At 40.6% G+C, this 24,517-nt stretch overlaps 1 protein-coding gene across 4 annotated transcripts; it reads left to right on the top strand.

Annotated features, from left to right (window-relative positions):
• Nucleotides 1-391: 391 nt before the first annotated feature.
• Nucleotides 392-22,019, top strand: PRKAA1 (protein kinase AMP-activated catalytic subunit alpha 1). Of its 4 annotated transcripts, XM_086628896.1 has the most exons (10): nucleotides 407-605; nucleotides 2,404-2,421; nucleotides 6,233-6,374; nucleotides 8,799-8,892; nucleotides 10,593-10,737; nucleotides 12,544-12,631; nucleotides 13,528-13,752; nucleotides 18,157-18,643; nucleotides 19,011-19,137; nucleotides 21,481-22,019. In XM_086628896.1, exons 1-10 carry the CDS (start codon nucleotides 407-409, stop codon nucleotides 21,723-21,725), a joined length of 1,770 nt encoding a protein of 589 aa, XP_086485022.1. In that variant the 3' UTR covers nucleotides 21,726-22,019. The 4 variants fall into 4 exon arrangements, with proteins under 4 accessions (XP_086485024.1, XP_086485022.1, XP_086485023.1 ...); XM_086628898.1 differs by lacking the exon at nucleotides 2,404-2,421 and having other exon boundaries at nucleotides 392-536; XM_086628897.1 differs by lacking the exons at nucleotides 2,404-2,421; nucleotides 13,528-13,752 and having other exon boundaries at nucleotides 407-536.
• The last annotated feature ends 2,498 nt before the right edge of the window (nucleotides 22,020-24,517 follow it).

Genomic DNA, 24,517 nt, shown 5'->3' with positions numbered 1-24,517 from the left:
TCGGTATCATCCACTGAAGTCTGGAGAATCGGGCGCACACGGGCGGGCCGAGGCCGCCGCTCCAGAGGGGCTGAAGGGAACCGCCGCCGCCGCCAAGCAGCGCGCCCCGCGCCCGCCTTCCGCCCCCCGGTCCCGAAACCCGCGTCCCGAATCCCCTCTGCTCCGCGGGTGGGTGTGTGTCACAACGGGACCCGCTCCCAGCCCTCCACCGCCCCGCAGCCTCTCGGGGCTGTTTCTGGCGGGGCGCCGCTGCGCCGGCCCTGAGCTCCCCCGCGAACCACAATGGTTCCTGCTCGACGCAGGCGGGCGGGCGGGCGGGCAGGCAGCAAGCGCGGCTGCCACTTCCGGGTTTCGCGGCGGGCGGGCGCTGTGTGGTTGCTCCTCCCCGCCGGCGCGGGCGGGCACTATGCGCAGACTCGGCCCTTGGCTCAAGATGGCGGCGTCGGATAAACAGAAGCACGAGCACGGGCGAGTGAAGATCGGTCACTACATCTTGGGTGACACGCTCGGTGTCGGCACCTTCGGCAAAGTCAAGGGTGAGCGGCGAGGAGCGGGGCCGCCGCCTGCCCTGCGGAGCGGCACGGCACGGCCGGGCAGCGCGCCGGGCGGGCTCGTCGCGGGGAGCGGCGGCGTCTCTCTTGCTGCTGCCGCCTGCCGTCACCTCATGGCGGCCGGTGCGGTGGCGCTGGGCGGCCGCCGAGGCCCGGTCGGGGGGACGTGTGAGGGTCCGAGGATGGGCGTGCGGGGTCCGGGCCGCCGCCGCCCCAGCCCAGCCTCGGCCCCGCTCTGCCTCCCGCCCGGAGCGCTGCGGCGGGCGGGGGTTCGCCGGAGGCGATGCCGGGCAGCTTGAGCTGCTGGGCGCTGCCCGCTGGGCCGGGTGAGTCACCGGGCTGCGGCGGCGCCGGCAGCCCGGTCCGGCGGGGGCGGAGGGAGAGGGGCCGGCCGGGCCGCCGGCGGGAGGCGTTTCCCGGGCCGTTAGCGGGAGCTCGGCCCGGCCGCGGTGGCCGCGGGGCGGGGGCCGCCGGCCGAGCGCGGTGCGGCGGAAACAGCGCCCGGTGCGCCGCGAGCGCCGCTCGGGAAGAGGAGTTGTGTGCGCCGGCTTGGCGGGGCGGGACGTGTAGTCCCTTAGCAGGAAGTAATGGCGGGGAGAGAAGCAGCTTTCTCTTCTGTATTTACGGAAATAATTGCTGGAAGCTGATGATGCTGCGTTTATTTAAAATAGCACCGGCTATGTGGTGAAAGTAGAGTCCTAATTCTGGGGCTGTCTGTACGTTGCGTTTTGCTGCACTAATACTAACGCTTGATGTCCTTACAAGGAAAGCAAGATTCCTCTCTCTACAAAGAGAGAAATAAGCCTAAAAAGATGAGTTTGGGGTTACTGGATTAACTGGCAGCACAACTGACACACAGATATGGAAAGACTTTGTGCTAAATCTAGTTCACCAGGGCTTATCAAAGTTTTTTTCAGACTTAAAAAACTTTTCCCAGTAGAGGTGCAGATGCCATCCCGTGAATTTAAAGCCTAGTAGAAATAAAATAAAAATTAAACTTTCCCTTGAGGCTGTCTGCCACAAGTGGAAAAACTGTACAGCTTACATTGCCACAAGTGGAAAAACTGTGTGTAGCTTACATTGTTCCTGCTGCGTTTTTGGGAATTGTTCAAATATTGGGGTATGCAATTGAAAATGCCCTTTGACAAATGAGTTAGACTAGACTCAGGTTGTAATTCTTGTAAGGTTTTTTTATGGTTAACCTAACAGATTGCTCATTGTTATAACCAGTAAAAACCCCCCAGTTCATCCTGCTGTATCTAATGTGCTAGCTGACTTTTAACGTGATACCTTTTTGCAGTGTAGATGTTGCTATTGTACGTTCTCTGCACAAGCTCTTTCACCTATTGGCATGTTCTGAAGAAATTACTAATGTGCAGAAAATAGGAGTGTGTTTGTCTCTAGGAAAGCATCGGAAAATACTTTGAGAGTAGAGCCCTTTTGAGTCTCCGTTTTTCAAGACAGGCTTATAAAATGACAGCCCCTCCCCGGCCACTTGGGAACAGTGACCCGCAACTGGAGTACCATTCATTTCCTAGGGAACTTAGCACCTCCTTAAATAGAGAGGAAATGAGGTAAGGCAGAAGACAAGCATCAGATTCTCTTTCCTAATGGAGGGACTACATGGTTGAGGGGAGATGAGGAGTCAAAGATGCTTGTGTGCCTTGTTTGGTGTTTTTTTTATTTTTTCTTTTTCCCCCAGTGCACTGTGTAAAACTAAGGTAGGCATACCCATTCTAATTCAATTCTAATGGTCATATCCATTCTAATATTCTAACATGCTCTTGAGTTCGAGAGTGCTGTTGCACTACAGCCCCTGTTCCTATCTGTATTGGCAAAAATGCGTCTGAAGTTGAAACCTTCAAAGACGGTCAATTTGTGAAGCTACTGTTACAATTTTAATATATCATTGAACATTGTTGCTGTTAGTGTTTGATGGAATACAGTTAACTTGAAAAAAAGATAGAGTTGTGATTTTATTACTGCTCTGTTTCCGTTCCATGTCCGTGTCTTCCTTATTCGATTGACGGTAGGTGTTCTTTTAGGCTCCTTTGTAACTGTTATGTGAAGAGTACACACATGCATGATGACTGTGTTTTTTGTTAAGGATGGGGAGAAATCACCTTTTGGTGAAATGCAGCATCATTCTGCATAATGAATACCTTCCTCAAGGGGCTTGGGAATTTGTTTAGGATCTGGAAGCAGGTGTTAGCTTTCATGGACTAATGCTCTGATTCTGATTACAAATTATTTTAAGAGTATCTTTTTCCCCTAGATGATATACTGTGTTAGTTTTGTCTTGCTTTAGGTACACTTAATAAAGGACTTGTTTTATCTATGATGCACTGGTTTTCCTCCTGAGCACATCATCTTCATTTAATGCCAGATCTGTGATTGTTTTCTTGTAATCGTCATCATTTACCTTCTCTAAGGACTCTGGTATGGTTTCATCAGTTGACAATGAAGAGAAAAACACTAACAAATGTGTTCATTTTTTTAGTTCAGTTAGGGTTTTCCTTGAGCTCATGTGATGTAGGAGGGTCAGACATATGGCTTCTTGAAAGTGGGTCTTTAATTTTAACAGCGATGTCAGCTCAAAAGGATCGAACTGGAAAACAGTGCTTTACTTAGTAGTTATTAAGGATGTCCTGCTGTCAAGGTATCCATGCTGTTGGATGAGGATGAATTCACCCTGCTGCTTACCCTTTTATCCTCACAGGTAACTTGTCACTGATGTGATGTTTTTCCAGTTTAATTGTTCACCTGGCCGTACTAGCCTGAGTTAACTACTGACTGACTTAGTTCACTTGACTGTGCCTCAGATAGGCATTCATGGTGGAGACAGCTATTTCTAGGCAAAGCTAAAATGCCACAGAAGTGAGCAGCTGTGGAGCAGAAGAGGGTACTGAACCAAAGTCGATTATGTGAGACACATTCTTATTTAAACTTTACCAGAATTCAGGATAAAACACCTATTCCTGTTTTTGTCACTGCTGATGTTTCCTGCTGAAACCAAATGCAAACTTTTATTTCCAGATGTTTTTGGAAATAAAGTTAGCTTTCACAAAAGGAAGAATAGTCAGTCATCCAGTGATTTGTACTGCGAGAATGAGGGATACTGCTTAAGGTTGTAAATACACAGTATTTGTTCCAGTTTATAGAACTAGGTTAAAAACCCTGGTCTGTATAGACTGCAAAACTGGTATGAATAAGTCTTCTTGGTCAAGGCAATGATAAGAGACCTGGAAATGGGCAATGAAGATCAGTTTGCTGCTTAGTGTCGTTGTGCAGCAATATGCCTTTGCACAGCATTAACTGTTGTTTTTTTTAATGTTAGTGATAACATTTGTTTAGCTCATGCTTTTAAAGATTACTTTCCTCTGAGCCTCGAATTGGCTTTTTGACCTGTTGCAGAAATGTTTCATTAAATACAGCGTAAACACTTGTTCTGCTTTCTTCCTACAAGCTTCATGACTGGTACCTGTATTTCATAAGAATGTTGTATTTACTCTGAGTGGCCTTGTAATCCATTTTCTTTACCAACTGAAGACCTGCTGAACTGAGTTTAGAGACTGTTGCTCCTGCTCTTCAGCAGTTAAGAGAAGTCACTGCTGCTTTGAGACTGTCAACTCTTTTGGATATCTTGGTGCTATGCATAGCCATAGTGAAGCTTGAAGTCAGTTTTTATTTTCAGAGAATAAAGAAATACAGGGAAATATTATGTCTGTAACATAAACTTCTTTTTGCAGTGAGTCTTTTGAAGAAGTACTCGGAGGTGGTTGAGGATTAGGGTGAATAACGTAAATATATTGTGATTGCTTCTAATTTGTGACCTTTGCCTTTTATAGGTAAACCTTCTGTCAAGAGGTAGTACAAAGTAGCTTTTGGAAAGATAACACTGGCTTCTTACTTTTCTACATGATGTTGTCATCTGAGGTCTTGCTTTCAGTTCTGTCTATATGCTGAATTCCAAAGTAACCTGCAGTCTGTTTCCAGTTAGTATCTGCTGTTTCACTTAGAGCAGTTACCTTTAACTGTATCAGAGAAAACAGTTTTATTTCATGAAGTAAATGGTAATTGGAAGCTCATATCTTAAAAAAGCTAGATTTGTTATGATCTTAAATTGAATTAAAAGGAGGCAAAAATTACTGAAGAAAATAGCAGTTCAATTTGAAGTGTCTTCAGCAAGCCAGCAGACTTTGGGGATGTCTTTGCACCTGTACAAAACCACAGTATGTTTTCATTACAATAATTTGTTCAAAGGTGGCAAACAGACTTGAAGAAGCAGAAAATCTTGTTTTCTCCCAGTCATGAATAAAATCGAGGCTTGAGGCACACAGTCTTGAAGGCTGTGACAGCTAGAATTGGTTTCAGCCAGTTGCAAATGTTACTATTTAATTACTTTGAATGGAAAATGTGTTTTGGAAAACTCCTTTTTTATATGCCTTGCATAGTGAACATAAATTACTGTCACTAATAAATTACTTTCTGATGTTTTTTCTGAGTTCTAATGAAATTCGGTTTTCATCTAAGGTAGGCTGACAAATCAGAAATGAAACAAATTGGCTGACCACAGCTTCCCATGGATATATTTAAATAAAGCTTGGAGCCTGGGGCTTAGTTAGATTCTGAAGTGGTAAGAGCCACCCAGATAAGCAAGTAATGTGTTCAGCATAAGTGTGTTAGCAATGTCCTTCGGGTGGGCAAGGATTAATATGTAGGTGTCTCTGGAATCCGTTTTGTCTTCAGATGGTAGGGATCAGGCTGGCGAATGAAAGTGATGTAGTTATAATCTCTGCATGCAGAAACCAATGCAGATAGTGAAGCCTTCTAGTGGAAGAGATACTTACCTTCTGTGGTTTGTCTGTGACCCAATGTTGGGTTTAAGAAAAATGTCTTTAGAAACTTTGTTGTGGCTACTTCCAATAGCACCTGCAAAACTAAGGACTTCAAGAGGGGTAACTGTCTAGGAAATACTTCACGCTTTTAAGTTCCTCTGTTGAAAGAAAAATGAAACTCTCCTAGAAGAAAGAAACTGAGGAATGTATGAGGTTGTATGTTTGCAGTGCTTCTTGTAGTTACTATCGGATTTTGTTTTATGCATTTCCTGTTGCTTTTCCTCTTACTTCATATAAGAAGCTCTGATGTTTACTGTACAGATTGTGGAGCTTATATAGGGTTAGACTGCTCCAAGGACAGATAAACAATTATTTTTCAAGTAAAATGATCAGATACGCTTAGTGGTAATGCAGAGTAATTGCTGAAAGAGGGTCCTTGGGGGAAGGATAACTAATTTCTTTAGTAAGAGTGATCCTTCCTTGCAGGTAAAATAGAAGAGCTACAGGAGAACCTATCTGAGTGGGTTACCAAGTGAGCCAAAAGCTTGGAGTGTCTTACACAGGGAGAGAAAATGATCTCCCTGATTAGCAAGGATGGCAATGTTTTTGGCATATGCTTTGTTTGTAATAGTGGAAAAATATCATCATGCTCCAAGACTTCTGAGGGTTAGGTTTAAGATTTTTCTTACATATCCCATTCATCTTCTAATGATTGACTTCTGGGAGCATATGTGGAATGCTAACATCTTAACTTGTATTTCTTGGCTACAGTCAAAATGGGCAAAGTAACATCTTTATGGAGCAATTGAAAACCCTGACTAAATACTTCCTTGTTCCTTGCAGTTGGGAAACATGAGTTAACTGGGCATAAAGTTGCAGTGAAGATCCTGAATCGACAGAAGATTCGCAGCCTTGATGTTGTAGGAAAAATCCGCAGGGAGATTCAGAACCTCAAACTCTTCAGGCATCCTCATATAATTAAGCTGTAAGTTTTGCTTGCTATAATGAAATGTATTTAAGCAGTAATCTCTTTTTGCTCGCAGTGATCTGAAACATGTTTAATGGGCAATGCTACTAGCAGTATCTTGTCAGGAAAGGAACCACCTTCCAAGTATGCAACCATTTTCAATGTCCTCTGTAATGCATTTTCACAAAACCGATCTTCTCTGCAGGCCAGAGAGCTTCTTCCATTAGATCTTTGCTCTACAAATTCTTTGGACAGGTGTATAAAAGGTAATGGCTTGATAAATAGTAGCAGCCATCTCTGTTTTTAGCTGCTACTTCAGTTTTATTTTTCTGATTATATTTGATTTTTTTTCTGCTTAGAAAATGAATTAATAAGATTGTAAAGGACATTTCTATAGTAAGTTTTTTGTATTTTCTTACTCAAAATATGTTTTTGGTGATGTGCTCAACTAATCTGCGGTTTTCCAATGTCGATGGTGCTCTGCACGATTCGTCTGATTTAAGAATGTACAGTTTGTTAAATGTGATTGATATTTCAAAATGCTTCAATATAGCTGGTAGCACTTGTCTAAATGTGCCTGATATTTATAGTGTGCCTGTTTACAGCTGTTATTTGATCAACAGTTCATCACTGGAGTTCAGAGTACAATTAAATATATCCTGCAGTAGGCCCTTCATGTCTGGCCTGAGGAAATAAATTGTAAATGCTATTGGATTTTTTTACTTATGTTTCCTTTAAAGTTAACCTGCATCTCCCGAGTGTGGGTGACTTTTGCTGTCTTAATCATGGTGTTGATGTTAGTATTGTTTTTTTCAATTGACAGAGTCTTGTCATGAGACCCTGTTGCCACTGACAGATGCCTTACCTATACAGTCCCTCTAATTTGGCAACAGCTCTTTCACTGAAGCTGAATTGGATTGTGTAAAATAACTCACTAACTTCTTCAGTGGGTTCATTTTGAGAAGACTGTTGAGCTGATTTGGCCGCAAAATTGCTTGTGCTGCCAGTTAGAGTTTATGAATGATCCAAAGGGCATACTTGCAGCCAAAACAAAATAGGAAGTGTCAGTGTACCAGCTGAGATATGGGGGTGGAACAGGAATGCGTACTTCTGGTGCTGCTAAACTGTTAAGCCAGCTTAACAGGTTTCAGATGACAGTTTCTTTCTCAGGGAACTATGGGGACAAGTTTTTTCTCCTGCATGTGAGAGAACGGACAAGATGTAGGAGATGATGGAAAAATTGATGGCTCCCTAACTTTTCAGTTGGTCAGCCTTCATTTCTAAAGCAGAAAGATTATTAGCCTATGTGTAAATTGGGGAACTGCTAGATAGCAGCTTAAGATATTTGGGATTTCTTCAGTTTAATATTGCAAATTAGTGTCTGATTTGGAATGTTGCTGTGCTTTATGAAAAATTTCATACACGGCTTTAGCAGTTTATACAATTGTAAGCTTGTAGCAATGAGATTTTCTTTCTATACCACACTTTAAATAAAGACCTTTGGAGGATCTCTTCTTGTGGTTTTTGACCTCTAGCAATAGCATGCATCTTGTTTTCCTACATAAAAGTGCCCCTTTTTGCATTCTGGTCATCTATGCTGTGCGGTTTGATAACCTTATTTATATTATAGGTGTGTAACTACAACCAGAAAAATGAGCTGACTATAGAGAAGCACGGCTGTAACTTTTGGATTAAAAGGATTAAAATGCTTTCTGTAGTAGTGTCTTAGCCATGTCTTCAGAATATTGTTGATATTTAAGTACATGAGGTACTTTCAACCAAGATAGTAGAAGATGGGCAAAGGTAAAGCATCTTGGACTATAATGTTTTAGGTAAAACTAACTTTGAAGATTTCATGCTAATAAGTGCCTCAGAAGGGTATTGAGGTTATAGAAATGTTGCAGTATAGTATTACATCAAAATATAATAACCAGAATGTTGATACTCTTAAATACTAAAGACAAATTTAGGTCTCTCTGTAAAATATGATATTCATGATTATTAAGAGCAATTGTTTTCTAGTCTTGAAGTACATTTTTTATTTGTGGCAAGTGAGGTTTTTTGCATATTCAAGTTGAAAAGTATATATTTTTGAGACACTGACAGTCCTTTTGAATTCCTTCCTCATTGCACCAAGCTGTCTGCAAGGTGGCACTGTTTCATAGAAATCATTTGGACTAAGCTTAGTTCTCTGTAAGTACAAAGACTGATATTCCTGATGGGGAATACAAATTTCCTGCTAGTCTTGGCAATGATGTCATCACATAGTGAAAGAAGAGGAAATAGCTTCTGAAAAATATTGTTGTTCCAGTGGTTGTAAATTAGCTGATAAATATTTTGAAGTATACTTTTATCTGACTCTTGGTACAAATTTGGTTTTAACTAAATGTAACTAGCATCTTTTACTGAGTGCATGGATTAACAGATACCTTCTCTTATCAGGTACCAGGTCATCAGTACACCAACTGACATTTTCATGGTGATGGAATATGTTTCAGGAGGAGAACTGTTTGATTATATCTGTAAAAATGGAAGGGTAAGATGTAGTCCAACTCTACAAATCAATGTCTTGCATTCTGTTAGTGCTTTTGCAGCGTTCCTGTGTCATCCAACCCTGAGGGGACAAACAGATTCTTTTTGGTGATCCTTGGCAGACCGATAAAATGAAAGCTTTATTTTCTTAACAGGGTGTTATGATTAGTGTAGCACAGAACTTATGATTAAAGTGGCACAGGATTTCTGCAAGCAGCATCAACGTAGTACAGTTTATAAGTAGCGTAATACAGAATTTATAATACAACTTAACTTATGATTTCTAATCACCTAGGTCTTCTGCAAATTGAGTCAAATCTTAATATATTGTTTAAATTATCAATAGAACAATCACAGTCTAGATTTGAGAATCATGTGAAATAATACCAGTCACTCAGTCCTCAGAGGAAGCAGAGGACAGTGGAGGTGTCCCTGGGCCCAAGAGCGTCATGGGTCTCACTTTCCATGAGCAGTTCTGGTCCAGGTTCCCCACTTAGGCCTAGTAACTGCTGGATTTTACGGACTTTGTGTGCTGTTAGGTTTCTCTGTTCTGTGAGGGGTTATCACCACCACCTGGCTGGATGCCTGGGACCTTCAAGGCCAGTAAGGAGGGGAATAATCAGCCTGGTGCCCAGGAATCTTGAGGCCAGTAGGGAGGGGAAAAAGAAATCTGTTTCTTTTGTCTACTTGGTTGACGGGACCTTTAGGGCCTGATAATGAGGGAAAGGGCACAAATATGTGACTTGCTCACTCACAGAATGGCTGCTTGCCTCATAAAATGGTGTTAGATATGCTAACCATGTTACTGAGGCCAGGAGCAGGAGGTACTGATCACACTCTGCTAAATGAAGGTTCATTTTTCTGTATTCAGCATTAATTTTGCTGTTAGCAATTAAAATATACTTTATGACCACATCTTGTTGTGAAAGTAAAATGGTTGCATATTAACGTGTTTCAGATCTTTATGTATGATTTGTTACAGCTTTTTTGCCCTCTACTGGTACTGACAGGTTAATTTACAATCACTGGGTACAAACTGGATGGATATGTATCCAGCTGGAGTAGCCGAAAACTATTTCTTCAGTGTAACTCATTAGTGGAAAGCTACAATTGTGCCCTTATTACTCTCTTCTACTAGTAGAACAGTTTCTGTGAAAGCTCCGAAGCCACTTTTGACAAACCATCTAGATAGCCAGGATACTTTTAGTTAGTTGTTAGGACAAACTTAGACACGACTTAATCAGTCTGCTGTTTGGGGTTAGCCGCTAATAGCATGAATAGCGTCTAAAATGTATCACTTCTGTGCTCTGTGTCAGCATCTTTTGTCAACTTAAATCTTATGCTGTGCTTAAATGTTGAAGTTTGTTAATCTTCCGATTAGATGAAGTTAATGTTTGGGTGCTAATGTTTCTAGTTACTGAGTGTGTAACATCTACTTAAACAATTTCAAAAGTGTTTGAGAAATGTCAGTGACTTTCTGAGTCAGTGGATATGTTTTGTTTTAATCATTTTAGAGCTGTGGTACAAACGAAATGATGTAAGGTGTGAAGCTTTCTGCTACAAGTTCTGATAAGCTACTGTATCAAGTATCAAAACTATAAATTATAACTTTAAGTCATGGGAAGATTTCGTTTAGTTCATGTAAATGGAAAACAAGTTATCTTCTGCTGTCTCATAAGTGTTTAAAACCTTTGTCTGTCTTAGCTTGATGAGAAGGAAAGTAGACGCCTGTTCCAGCAAATCCTTTCTGGTGTGGATTACTGTCACAGGCATATGGTGGTACATAGAGATCTGAAGCCTGAAAATGTGCTGCTTGATGCTCACATGAATGCCAAGATAGCTGACTTTGGTAAGCATTGCTACTTCATATCTGATCACATTTCCAGTGTTATTTAGATCCTGTTAATTACCCCGAGAAATATTTAGTAAAGTGTGTATACTTGAATATCCTAGTGGTGGGACACAATACAAGAACCTGAAGAGTATGAATGTAAGACAAAATTATATTCTTGTACATGTGTAAAACTTCTTTTCCCTCCAAACTTTCTTTTCAGGTATTTTCTGTGACTGGGTGAAATGGTGAACTGATTTGTGTTTTCTTAACAATATTTTCTATGAAATGCTAAATAGACTTAGTTCCTGACCTTTCCACTTCAAAATTCACTCTTACTGCCTGTTTCACTGTCTGTAAAATGGTAGATGCTTAGCTCTCTTGGAAGTAAAGTGCAAGGGCAGTTCATCATGTTTAAGAACCACATTGCTATAGCAAAATATGCTAGTCTTCCTGTTACACTATTCTAAATTCACTTCAAAAAATCTAAAGATGTGATTGAGAAAATGTAGTTAAAGCATAGAAGGTAAGATAAGAACAATTAATCTTGCAAACTCCCATGCTTCTGTGCTATATACCTGCCTAACTAATCAGAAAGCTTAATTGTGTATACTAGCTGATGGTGACACAGCTGCTGAGAAGACTGACAGCTGGTTCTTGGAACTATCTGAATCAGGAAGTTTCACTATATAAGCATAGTAAGGTATCCATGCTGCTGTATCTTCATGATATATCTCTTTTAGACGTAGTGGATAATACCTGCCCTTATAAAGTACTTTGAGGTCTGTGATGAAAGGTGCTAGGTAATGCTGAGTATTCTAAGTATGTTTTAGAAGTATGTAGGCACTGGGAATCGTATTGACTTCTTGTGTGTAGAAAATGCCTTGACTGAAATGGCTTATGTGGTGAAGAAATGAAGTACAGTGACTTACAAAAATATCTTCCTGTAACAAGTGTCAGCAAAGCTGTAGCACTCAGTTATTCGTGCCTAGTGTATTAAACAAGAGCTTAATAAAAGATTTTGTGTATTAGGATATGACAGCTAGCCAAACTGTACTCTTTCATCTTCCCCCTGCCCTGTAAAAGGGCATAATGCCCTCTTGGAGACTGAGTTCTCTGGCTTATGGTAGTCTTGATCATGCAGCCTCCACTGAGGACAGTAGAAGATATTTTCCACAGCTATTCTCGAACTGCTAGTTCTTGACTATACTGAGGGCTTGTGGATGAAGATGGCAGAGTTCTGAAGTACACTTTAATTACTAACAGAATATCTAAAATCAAAATACCGAACTGCGGTGATTCAGGAACCAGTTGAGCAGCATAGGTGTCTAAATTATGATGAAGCCATGTGTACTTCTCAGTTCTCTTATTCTGTATGACCTCGGACAGAATTTTAGGCAATTCTGTGGTAGCATCTTCCACTTGGCATTTAGAAGCAAATGTGATTTTTAAGACTTCCTTGTTAATGACCAAAATCCTATCTTGCTATGTTGCTCCATCTCCCTTAGAGAAACTTTATTGTCTATCCTGCCTGTGACATCTGAACTGAACTGTTTTTTGTCTTGGAATTAATTATGTTCTCAAATATTCCAGGTTGTGTGCAATAATTCATTGACGTTACTCAGATTTCTGGTAAACTAAAAGGAGAATTGTGTGGCATGCTCATATAAAAATTTCAGTAATTCCAAACAACGTTACTGCTTTACTGAGATAAACTTGTTAACTTTCTAATTTGAATTACTAGCTGTTTGTTCTAGGTGGTACGTGCACTGTGAAATCATTTTGCTCTCTGAATTTTTAGTAGTTACTCTTGTACACTTTCAGGTCTGTCAAATATGATGTCAGATGGAGAGTTTTTAAGAACAAGCTGTGGTTCCCCTAACTATGCTGCACCAGAAGTAATTTCAGGAAGGTAGTTTCTTTTCTATTGGATATGTGTGTACATGTACTTCAGTCATGTTGCTGCTTGATTCTAAAGCCTACAGAACTAGTGCAACCGACAGGCTCGATGCTGACAAACTGTGGATTGAACTTTTAATTGTCTGGATAATTTTTCTTGAGTACTTAAGGCTTCTATGAAGTAACTTTGAATGGTTCCTGTAAGGTGGAGGTGATATCTAATGCCCTAAATCCGGTGTGTACAGTGTGCCTGCATTGGTTTAAAACAGCTCAGATCTTGGAAGTAGAGTTACTTACAGGATTACAGGGAAAGTCTGCTGTGAAGTTGTGCAGCAGTGAAATAGCTGCTGCAGAGTAGATACTCAGTCTGAAGGTGACTTCTCCCGTTTTTTTGAATTGATGTTTGTCAAATCTGCTGCTTTCAGCTACCCACCCTAATATTACCTCTTGCTGATTGAGGCCAAATGTCTGTTTTATTCAGGCAGCAGTACAGAATGTGACAAGTTCTGCTATATGGACTTCACTTAAACTTTTCAGCCTCTCAGATTTGAGGGATAGATGATGTTGCACAGATTCCAGTGCAAAAAACAGTGATAACGATATATAACATGGGCTTTCTTAGTAGTAGGTGCAAATTTCTTTCAGTTTGCCATTGTCTTAAATTGCATTGGTGAATTATTGTTATAGAGATGAAAACTACGTACTTGTGCCCTGTTATGTATTTGAAGGGGAAGGACACTGAAGTTCAAGGGAGGCATGACATAGAACTAAAATGATATAGTACTTGCAGATTAATTGTCCCAAGTTCATACACTTTTAATTACTGTGATACAATGTAAGAAAGTAGAGAGGAAAAAAACCTATTTAAATGTATTAAACACAAATCACTAATAGTTAACTTTTTCCCAGATTATATGCAGGTCCAGAAGTAGATATTTGGAGCAGTGGGGTTATTCTCTATGCTTTGTTATGTGGAACGCTTCCATTTGATGATGATCACGTGCCAACCCTATTTAAGAAGATATGTGATGGTATCTTTTATACCCCTCAGTACCTGAATCCGTCTGTAATTAGTCTTCTGAAACACATGCTGCAAGTGGATCCAATGAAGAGATCAACAATCAGAGACATTAGGTAAAGCACTAACTGATGTCTGATCACAGGATGCTGGAATGGTAATCTCAGTGCCGATATGCAGAACAAAGAAATAATTCATACAACTTGTCTTGTGTTTTATAGACCGAGATGAAAAATTCAACTTCTGGTGATGTGGCTTTAGCTCTGATGGTTCTGATTTCCAGTGGCCAATGAAATGTCTATTGGTGGTCACAGTAAAACAAATTATTTACATTACATATAGAAATTCTGAAAAACTCTAGGTTTAAGAGCGCTGTAGGAAAGCTGTTTACCTGCAGAATGGTTTGCAAAAATGACACTCTGACTTCTCTGGGCAAATAAAAGTTCCTGCTGTTAACCAGTATTCTGTACTGTAAAAATCTGAGAGAAAAGTGATGGCTTTTTAATCTGATAGCTACCACTTTTATTAATATTTCTTCAGACTGAAAAATCGTCTTTTAAGACTGTGAATATTCCACATGCAAGGTAGCACTTTTGGTCTTCAAAACCCTGGCATGAGGTTGTGTATGCGTGATAATTACTGCATCAACTACTGACAAGTTAAAGCTTGTCGGAACAGATAGCCATCATGAGCTCCAGATTCCAAGAGGAGATTCTGGAGAAGGTAACTGCTTTGACAAGTATGCAGTGGGTCAAATAAAAAAAATAAATTAGTAGCTGATAGAGCTGTACTTCACGCAGCAGGTTTCTGTTTCCTTTGTAAGAAGCTCTAAGGGAGGGCTCTGATATACTACCTTAGTGAAGATGCTGCTGCTTTTAGTGTTTGAAGTTAGGAAGTTGGCAATGTTCATGTTCTTTCAGTAAAACAAAATGTCATGTCCTTATCCCTTGCTGCTTTTTAACGATGGGAAGTACTTTCTTGCAGAAATCAAAGCACTGTGAGAACTAAGCATTATAAAACTTGAGCATATGGGAACTTAGCTTATCTCAGTCGTGTTAGATAAATCTGGAAGAGAGATAGTCTGAAAAAGATGTTGAAAAATGTTGATTACTGAGCGTGGATTGATTTGGAATCCTAAACACTTCCGTCCTATTAGCTATATAAGACATGTCACCTGACAGTTTAAAGGACAAACTGAGTTTAATTGAATATCTTTTTCATGGTGGGGCGGGGGGGCAGAGCTTTTGTGCATGCAAGAGGAGGGGCTTACTGCAATAAATAGTAACAAAATCTTCCCCTGGGCTCAGTCATCTAGCTACTGCTGTGCTACGTAGTGGTAGCTTCCGGATTAACTGGTTGCTTCTGATGAAAGTGTATTTTGCGCAACATGTTCATGCTGAGGCATGTTCTCGGGATCAAACTGACTAGAGCTTGGTCCATGGTACTGGTTTTGGCCAGGATAGAGTTAAATTTCTTCATAGTAGCTTGTATTGGGCACTGTTTTGGATTTGTTCTGAAAGTAGTGTTGGTAACAAAGATGTTTTAGTTACTACTGAATAGTGCTTACGGAGTGTCGAGGCCTTTTCTACTCCTCATGCTGCCCTGCCAGTAAGTAAGTTAGAGGTGCACAAAAAGCTGGGAGAGGACACAGTTGGGACAACTGACCAAAGGGATATTCCGTACCATATGGCATCGTGCTCAGCAATAAAACTAGGGGGTAGGTTGGCAGGGGTGGGCTACTGCTCAGCAACTGGCTGGGCATCAGTTTGGTGGTAAGCAATTGTTTTAATTCGTACCACTTGACTGTCTTGGGTTTTATTTCCCATCTCTTTGTTTTGCTTTTTTTTCTTTTTTCTTACAATTAAAAAAATGTTAAACTGTTTTTGTCTCGGTCTGCAAGTTTCTTTCTCACTTTTAATCATGTGATTCAGCCCTCCCATCCTACTGGCAGGGAGTGAGCAAGTGGCTTTGTGGTGCTTAGTTGCTGGATGGGGTGGAGCCATGACAGCCCTTTTTGGTGCCCAACGTGGAGCTTGAAGGGTTTGAGATAACAGATTTGACCAGAGCGTATTAGACAGAATTTATAATTATTATATCTGTTAACATTTGCTGGTCATGATACTGATTTATCTGTTCTTGATATAAGTTTATCTGATCTGTGACATGTTTTTTTTTTTGCTGTACATGTTAGAAACTGGTTTTGGTTTTTGCAATTTGCCGTGCTCTGTGGGCTTAGTGATGTTTTTCTTGGGACATTTATTATTAAAACACTGGCCTTCAGCTTAATCTGGTATTTGGGCTCCGTACTGGAGCTGTTACTGTGCTTTCGGTACCATTTGCTGGAGGTAATTAACAGTTACGCTTCTTTGTCCAAGAAGTTTTTTTGTGGAGGAAATACAGAATGGCACCTTCACGAGCACCGTCTGTGGTTCTCCCTTGTTATAACAACTCTTCAGTATCGTGCACATCCTTGGGTAATCAAAATACTTCTACTGGTATTTCTTAGAAATACTGTTTCAGCTTTTTCTAAGGTTAACAAGCTATTTAGGAATATCACCCAGGCCCCATGGCAGTGTGGGTGTGGGTGGCAAGGTGTGTGGGAGAATATAGGCAGGTACCTAGAAAGCTTGCCACCTCTGATGGTCTGGGGCTTTTCTCCTAAACAAGTGCAGGATCCTGATGGAGTGCTATAAAGTTTTTGGGGATTAAAAAAAAAAACAAAATGCCCTGGCTGTTCCAAAGAGGCACAACTTGCCATGTTGTACTTGGGCCTGGCTTGCACCTACTGAGCGCTGCTCAAAACTATTCACTCCCCTCAAAGAGAAGAGAGGGTCTGTGGCTCTGAAAAGGGACACTGTGGAAAGCTGGAGACTCAGCCTTCAACTATATCAGTTGCACTTATAATTAAAAATAAACAATGGAAGTCGATTAATTTAGTAAGGGATAAAGAAACTTCTTCTAAGAGGGAGCAGGAGAGAGAAGCAGCAGCCTGTTCTGCAGCAGAGCATTTGCAAGAACAGGAGGAGGAAGAGACTGAAATCATAAATGAGACAGAAACCACCTGATCTCTATCTAGTTGCGAGGTATGTGAAGTGATTTCAGCTGTCAACCAGGTGAGCAGATTAATAATGCAGCAAATAATCAGGAATTAGAGAGTAAGGCAGCCTGGCAACTGGGATCCCTTGCTAGGGATAAAGCCATTGACAAAGGGATTGTAAAAGGGGCAGGCATCCTCAGTCTTTGGAGGCAGCTGCTGTCAGGTATCCCTGCAGGGAAAATCTGGCAAATTCCCTAAGCAAATGGACCACCATTGAGGGAGGTATCCAGTATCTGAGGGAATTAGCAGTGGTAGAGGTGATATATAGCAACCTGGCGACAACCAGGTATCCAAAGACCTGGATGAAACCTGGTGCCCATGGTCCATGCGGCAAACGTTTGTATGAAATGCATCAATGTCATACACCAACACTCTGGCAATAGCAAGCTGGACAGACATGGAGGCACCAGCTGTGGATGGATTGGTCAGCCAACTCTGAGAATTCAAAGAGAATCTTACTTCCTCCCTATGGGCCTGTGTCTCAGCTGTGAGAAAACTCTAAAAGTTTTGTTCTCACTTTTACTCTACTGATTGTTCCCCCCATCCCACCAGGAGGGGAGTGAGCAAGTGGCTGTGTGGCTCTTAGTTGTGGGATGAGGTTAAACCATGACATCCATATAACTACTTTTAAATCTGTAGCAAGTCTTTATGCTATAGGCCAGAATGATTTCAAAATTAATGTCATACCATACCCTTTGGCTAATTAAGCAGCTTACTGTAGGCACACCAGACAATCTTATTTTTTTTGTGTGTGATTAGGCAACGTATTTGCTTCTGTATCTTTCCTTTTCTTTCTTATGAACACCAGCTCATGGATATAGTAGTAAAGAGGCACAGATTGATGCTTCCATAGCTTCCCTCAACTCTTCAAGTCTGGAAGAGATAGCTGGGGATGTTCTGAATTAAAAAATTACAGGCAGCTTATTTGGGGTGGGAGCATGTGACTTTAATGTTCAAAAATCCATGTCCAGACATCTACCAAAAAATTATTCTGCATCAACACTTTTTAGTTTTGTTACTTATGTATTGTTATGCATGTACTTGAGGGAATGGACAACTCCAGTGGGTAGTATAAGAATTTAAGTTGAAAATATCTCAAAACGGACATAGTAGCGGTAAAAAAACCTCACCATTTATGTAAAAAGCTGGTTGATGAGTTATACAGAGATGTTTTTGGACCTCAGGTGGTTGAAACACTTAAAAAGGATTTTTTTCCTGCAAAATGTCTAGCAAAATCTTCTAAAGGAAGGGATTATTTTCCATTATGTACTGCTTCATTTTCTGTGCTGCACAGAAGAGGACTTGGACTGACAAGTGGGATTGTTTTTCTGCAGACTAAAGCTAATTTTATTTAAAAAAAAATAGTATTGAAAAGGTTTGTTTAACATACATATACTCAGACTTTGTTTATTTTTAAATCTAGGGAACATGAATGGTTTAAGCAGGACCTTCCCAAATACTTGTTTCCTGAAGACCCATCATATAGCTCTACCATGATTGATGATGAAGCCTTAAAAGAAGTATGTGAGAAGTTTGAGTGCACTGAAGAGGAAGTGCTAAGTTGTCTGTACAGCCGAAATCATCAGGACCCTTTAGCGGTTGCTTACCACCTCATTATAGATAATAGAAGAATAATGAATGAGGCAAAAGACTTCTACTTGGCTACAAGCCCACCAGATTCATTTCTTGACGATCACCATCTGTCTCGCCCTCATCCTGAAAGAGTGCCATTTTTAGTAGCTGAAGCACCACGTCCTCGCCATACTCTTGATGAGCTGAATCCACAGAAGTCAAAACACCAAGGTGTAAGAAGAGCCAAGTGGCACTTGGGAATACGGAGTCAGAGTCGACCAAATGATATCATGGCTGAAGTTTGTCGAGCAATTAAACAACTGGATTATGAATGGAAGGTAAAAGGATAAAGGACCTTAACAGCAGACAAAGTAAATTTTTGATTGAGTCTAGAAGACTGAAATCTCATGTGCCTGTGCTGACTGCTTGTGTTTGCTGTGCGGGAAGGGTGTTTGGGGAAGCTATTCATGCTGATAGGAAAAAACGTCTTGCCAACGTAGGTCTGACTTTTCTCTTGGGGCTGTAGGAATGTTTCTCTGTTGGCTACCCCCCCGTGCCCCGCCCCCCCCTCCCCCCCCAACACCCAACCAAAACTCTAACAGTTAAGCCTGAAATCCCTTAATACCAGTGGGTTAAAATGACAGGAGCAATACGCAGTGCTTCTCAAGCGGTTCTTGTAACTAACGCAAATCTGTTTTGTACTAGGTTGTAAATCCATACTATCTACGTGTTCGAAGGAAGAATCCGGTAACAAGTGCATATTCCAAAATGAGTCTACAGTTGTATCAGGTGGACAGCAGGACATACTTACTGGACTTTCGTAGCATTGATGGTATGTGAAGACTTACATAAGTTAGTGGAGTTGTACGGAAAATAATTCTAAATGCAAACCTGTCTTAATTTACTTGTTTATATGTTAAGTAAGTGTTGCTATTCATTAGCTTAAGCCCATCTAGATCTGCATTACTGTTTCTTTATTCCTTCCTGGTCTAGTGTTCTTGTGATCAGACGGTTAGCTGCTTCATCCCTTAAATAATAGCTTTTTAGCTATATCGGCTCCTGAACTGCTCCATTTTGTGTCTGCACCAGCACTTATACTGCTACTGCAAAAGGACAGGGCTGTGGGAGGTGAGATTTGAATCAACCTAAACTGCCTTTGGAGCCTCACCCCAAATTTAAACACTAATTTAGATCTGAAGTCAGCATGTGAATAACGTTTCCTAGTGAAGATAAAGCTTGGCATCTGGGCATTTAAATTTGACTCTTACTGTACATTGCTGTACTGAGTCTGACTGAGATGGAGTTAATTTTCTTCATAGCCACTTATAGGGTGCTGTGTTTTGGATCTGTGACTAAAACATTGTTGAGAGCACACCAGTGTCCTGGCTGTTGCTGAGCAGTACTTGTATAGTGTCTAGTCTTACTTTTTCCCCCCTCTGTCACACCCAGTGAGTAGGCTGGGGGAGGGATGCAATCTGGAGAGCTGAGCCAGATTGATCAAAAAGGATATTCCATGCCATATAATGTTATGCTTAGCAAAGAAACTGAGGGGATGGAGGTTTGGAGAAGTTAGCCTTGAGACTGGGTGGGCATCATTCTGCTTTGGAGAGGTGGTGAGTGGTGGCCTTTGCATCTGTGATGTTTTTTTTCCCTTTTTCTTCTGGTTATTAAACTGTGTTTATTTCTGGCCATGAGTTTTCTCACTTTTGCCCTTCCAATTCTCTTCCCCATTGCACTGAGGATTAGCTCCAGGCGGAATCAACCCACCAATGCTAGTAGTAGACAAAATTCTGCACTCGTAGTAAATGAAGTCTTGAAAGCAGTTGGTCTAACCTGTAGAAAGACCTTTATAGAGTGACGGTAATGCAGCATACAAATCCTGGTTGGATACCTTCCTGAAAATGAATGCAGGAGCTAGTAGAGACTGGCCATAATGCTGGTTTATGGGCATAGTAGACTAAAGCAGAATTACTTACAGCCAGGGGTGTAGATGACATACCTAGGGTAAAACATGTGGCGTGGAAAAAGGATTTACTGGAGTTTGGTTGGATTATAGTGTAAGGTGGCTAAGGCTGTATCTCATGAAAGTTTAATCTGATCTGTTTGGGCAGTGCAGTTCTTGCCTTGTTCCTTACAACAGTACAGATGCTTGCTTACATCCAGTGGTACTTGATACAGGGGATTAAACACTTTCCTGTACTGACGTACTGCAGTACAGGGTGAATGCCATCCCTGTTGGAGGGGAGATGCCTGCTTAGGACCATGCAGCTGGAGGAGGGCAACCTGCTGCAGTCCTGGCTTCAGCTTTTGAGGAAATACAACCTAAGGGCATGGATTTGCCATCTGTCTTCCAATAGTGAAGCTGATTTGACTTTCCTTTCTCTACACCACAGCTAACTGCTCTCTGTTCCTCTTACCAAACTGTAGTTTAAAGAAGCTTTGATGTGAAAAGGCAGTCTCTCTTATTTTCAGGGGAAATCAGTGAACATGACTTTTTTGATGCCAGGTGAGAGTTAAACTCATGTTCAGTGTTTAAAGTAAGGATAGAGATACTTCAGTAGAATGTTACTTCTGAGATGACAATATTTCCCCCTCATACTGAAGGTAAATTTAAGCTGCTGCAGCCCAAGTATACAACATACTAAAGGGAAAAACTTCCAAAAGTGAAGGATAAATTAAGGTAGGAGTATTAGTTATTAAAGTATCAATGCATTATAATAAAAATACTAATAATAACAAATTATAAGTAAACAAATAAATAAAAAAATAGAATAAAAATAAAGTACATGCTAGCAAAAAGCCTCTACAAAGTGTTTGAACTGTTGTTGGACTTAACCTTACGATACTATCCTGTTTCTATTTTAAGTGACTGAAATCGAACTATTAGCCACTGAAATTAGTTCATGAAAAATATGGCAAGTACTGTCCTAAGCTCAATCTAGATGGTTCCGGAGCACGGTTCAGAGTCCAGGAATAACTTGCGTAAGAACATTTGCTTCTGGGTTACTATATGTGTAAGCTCTTACTTTGTATTAAATACATACAGTTTGCAAAAGCTGCTTATGTATTAATCAAGATTTGGAAAAACATGTATGAGAAGGGGAAGGTGTTTGCTGTTCCTATAACTGATTTGATACTGCTAACTAATTTCTTCCTCTCTCCCCTTTCTACCCAGATGAAATTACTGAAGCGAAGTCTGGGACTGCAACTCCACAGAGATCAGGTTCTGTGAGCAACTATAGATCCTGTCAGAAAGATTCAGATGCTGATGCACAAGGAAAATCTGCAGATACATCCCTTACGTCATCAGTGAGCTCTTCGCTTGACTCTTCCACAGCTGACTTAACTCCAAGACCAGGGAGTCATACAATAGAATTTTTTGAGATGTGTGCAAATCTTATTAAAATTCTTGCACAATAATTTTGAAGATGGGCTTATTTCTTTTATAGCAATAAGCATGCCTAAATCATAGTCAGATGCTTCCGATTATAATCAAGTTAAATTAACTAAGGCGCTGAAAAAGCTAGCCACAGAATGCAATTTGCACGGGGATTGAAATGATTCTGGGCAGTTACGTGTATTCTTTTGAAGCTGGAGTGAATTCCAATTGTTGCTGTCCAGTAGTGTAATTCAGGTACAGGAAACCACTGCCCTTGAGGTAGTGTTCATAACATTTTACATTGAGTGTATGTTAGGCTGCATATAAGATCTAAGTTAGACCTTCTTCTTGGTTTTTTTTTTTTCCCCACTAGTAATACATAGATCTGACGCACTGTAAGTAAATGTACACTTATTAGTTCAGTGACCTAAGTATGACTTGTTGGTCACCATCTACAGTTGTGCCTCAGTTGGTCAGAACTATCAACATCTTCTAACAGTAATGTGTTAAAACTCCTGTTTCTTCCCCCTTATTAAATGGTAAACAATAGTTTAATGTGCTACAATATACTACTCTTAACAATGGATAAATTTGATTAAATGCATGCAAATTCAACCAGTTGGAAATGCACATAGGTGCTCTGTAATGCACTAAGGGTGAGATTCTGTGAGCTGAGTAGAACAATTAGGTCTACAACAATGGCGAGAGACTTAACACTAAGAAGGCTTGGCACCCCATGGACTAAACAAAAATGTTGTTCTGTGAAGGACAGCTGTCAGCAAGCTCCTGATCCATGCTTACACCTTAGTGTGGTAGCAGCACAGCAGCTCGCCACTGCTACTGCAGGCTGAGAATCCTTTTCTTTAGAAACATGTGCATGTAGTTAAGAGCACAGCCTAAGGGCTGCTGCATGCTCTTCCAGAACATGAAATTGACAGATTTTTAAAATACTTGTTAATGCTTGGATACAGCTGTTTATCATGTTAACTTAGCATACATTATATAGAATTCACTTTGCAGTTGAAACTACTTCTATAGGTTAGGTTTTCCCTGGCTACCTTTATAGCAAACTTCGCAATTTAAATGAATTGTGAAATTAAATAGTCCGGCTTTTCAGATCAATGTTGACAGCTGGTCATGACAACTTGAGTGCATATTAAAAAAGTTTTCAACTGTAGATTGCAATTACCAGTAACATAAGTCCTTCTGCATTTATGGTTTTTGCAATGTTTCAGGAAGAAAAAATGAACCTTATGTTAAAATCACAGCTAGTACTTGCACAAAAAGATTTAGTCTCTTGTAAATGGGGTATAATTAGTCGCAGTTCCATTTTTGTCTAGCACTAATAGACATAAACAGTAAACTGTATGTCATAAAATGTTTAGTTTTGCATTCAAAAATTAATGTTCTCTTCAAAATAAACTTCATGACCTACTCAATTTCAAAGGTTGCTCTCCCGTGGAGAGACTGGAAATCAAGGCATTACTATGAACAGTGAAACCTGGACTGTTGAAAGTCCAGGATGGGGATTCTTGCCAACAACCACTGAGTCTGAGACATCATCCACAGAAAACTGCTAGGTACAGATAGAAGCACAGTGTAATCCAGGTCAGCTAGCTTCAGTCCAGAAATCCTTCTGTTACAGACATGCACAGAATCTGAAGAAACATAAAGCTGCTCTCAGCTCCAGAACTGCTGTAACTGGGTTCCAATCTGGGCAATTGTGTGGCCTGTCCATTATGTAGGTACCAATTACAACTTAAGTTGTTCATCCTCTCATCCTCAGGTGTCACACACGGTCCCTGTAATGCAAGGTAGTATTACTGTGTCTCAAAGTGGAAGATTTTCCTTAAATACATCTTTGGGTTTGAACTCCTGAGATTGAGATATTAGCACGAGGGACCTGCTGCAAATCTCACTTTTTAAGTCCTGTTTTTAGTCTCGTAGGAATTGGTTCTGATGTACTGAATACATCAGTGTGTTCATTTTTTGCCACCCTTTCGTTTTGAATTTGTTAAATATTGTACTCGTACAAGTATAACAAATGCACAGGGTTTTTAATTGTAGTAATTCCTCATCTGGAATTGGTTTGGGATCACTCTTGGTACTTAGTTAATACTTAGTTAAACTAAGTGTTTACAAATGGTATCAGCTGCTGTTTTGCAGACCTGTAATGCTGGCCACAAATGAAAGGTGTCAAGGTGCAAATAACTCTTAATTTTTATGTACTTTTTTGGCCCTCTTGTGCATTTAAGACAACCATGGTTTCTACTTTGTCTTGGTATCTGGAGGTTAAAGTAGGTTTCTGGCAGAAGCGTACTCTGTGTGTAGTTTTAAATAAACTAAATTTTATTGGTATGATAAATCAGTTTTGATGGCCAAAAGCTTTCTGACTGAACTGAGATTTTTACAGGGGGTGAGGAGGGAGAAAGGGGGACTGACAGCCTAGCTGAACTCGGAACAGTTGTCCGTTGGCGTGACTTTCCTGTGCTTTGTAGATCTCGCTGAGGCGGCTTTCTTGACATCTTCCTGCTGATCTTGCAGACCCTTTTTGAGCATCGCTGTAGTGTCTGCCAATAGGCTGTGAAACAAAACTCACTAAGAAAGCTGTTGGGGCTGTAAGGACTCCGTTTATGCAAATACACAAATTGGTCAAGTTGTGTTGCTCTGTATTCCCAAGCTTGCTCCTTTTGGAGTACATAGAATTATCTTGCCTTTGTATTGTAATTTTTTCAGAAACATGGATGAACCTGATTGTCCATGTGCAATATAACTCACTAGGCAATGGATAAAAATTCATCTTGGTGGTGCAATATTTAAAAAAAAAAACTGT

The sequence above is a fragment of the Tauraco erythrolophus genome, chromosome Z, assembly GCF_009769465.1.
Source record: "Tauraco erythrolophus isolate bTauEry1 chromosome Z, bTauEry1.pri, whole genome shotgun sequence".
In the NCBI taxonomy this organism is placed as follows: Eukaryota; Metazoa; Chordata; class Aves; order Musophagiformes; family Musophagidae; genus Tauraco; species Tauraco erythrolophus.
Note: the sequence above shows the minus strand (reverse complement) of the source record. Positions and strands in the feature narration are given on the sequence as shown.

What these genes read in the sequence shown, in the direction of transcription:
- PRKAA1 (XM_086628896.1), top strand. Translation starts at nt 407, where the DNA reads ATGCGCAGACTCGGCCCTTGGCTCAAGATGGCGGCGTCGGATAAACAG. An exon ending in TGCCAAGATAGCTGACTTTG is followed by an intron (nt 10,738 to 12,543) that starts GTAAGCATTGCT and finishes GTACACTTTCAG; the next exon opens with GTCTGTCAAATATGATGTCA. An exon ending in TCAACAATCAGAGACATTAG is followed by an intron (nt 13,753 to 18,156) that starts GTAAAGCACTAA and finishes TTTTAAATCTAG; the next exon opens with GGAACATGAATGGTTTAAGC.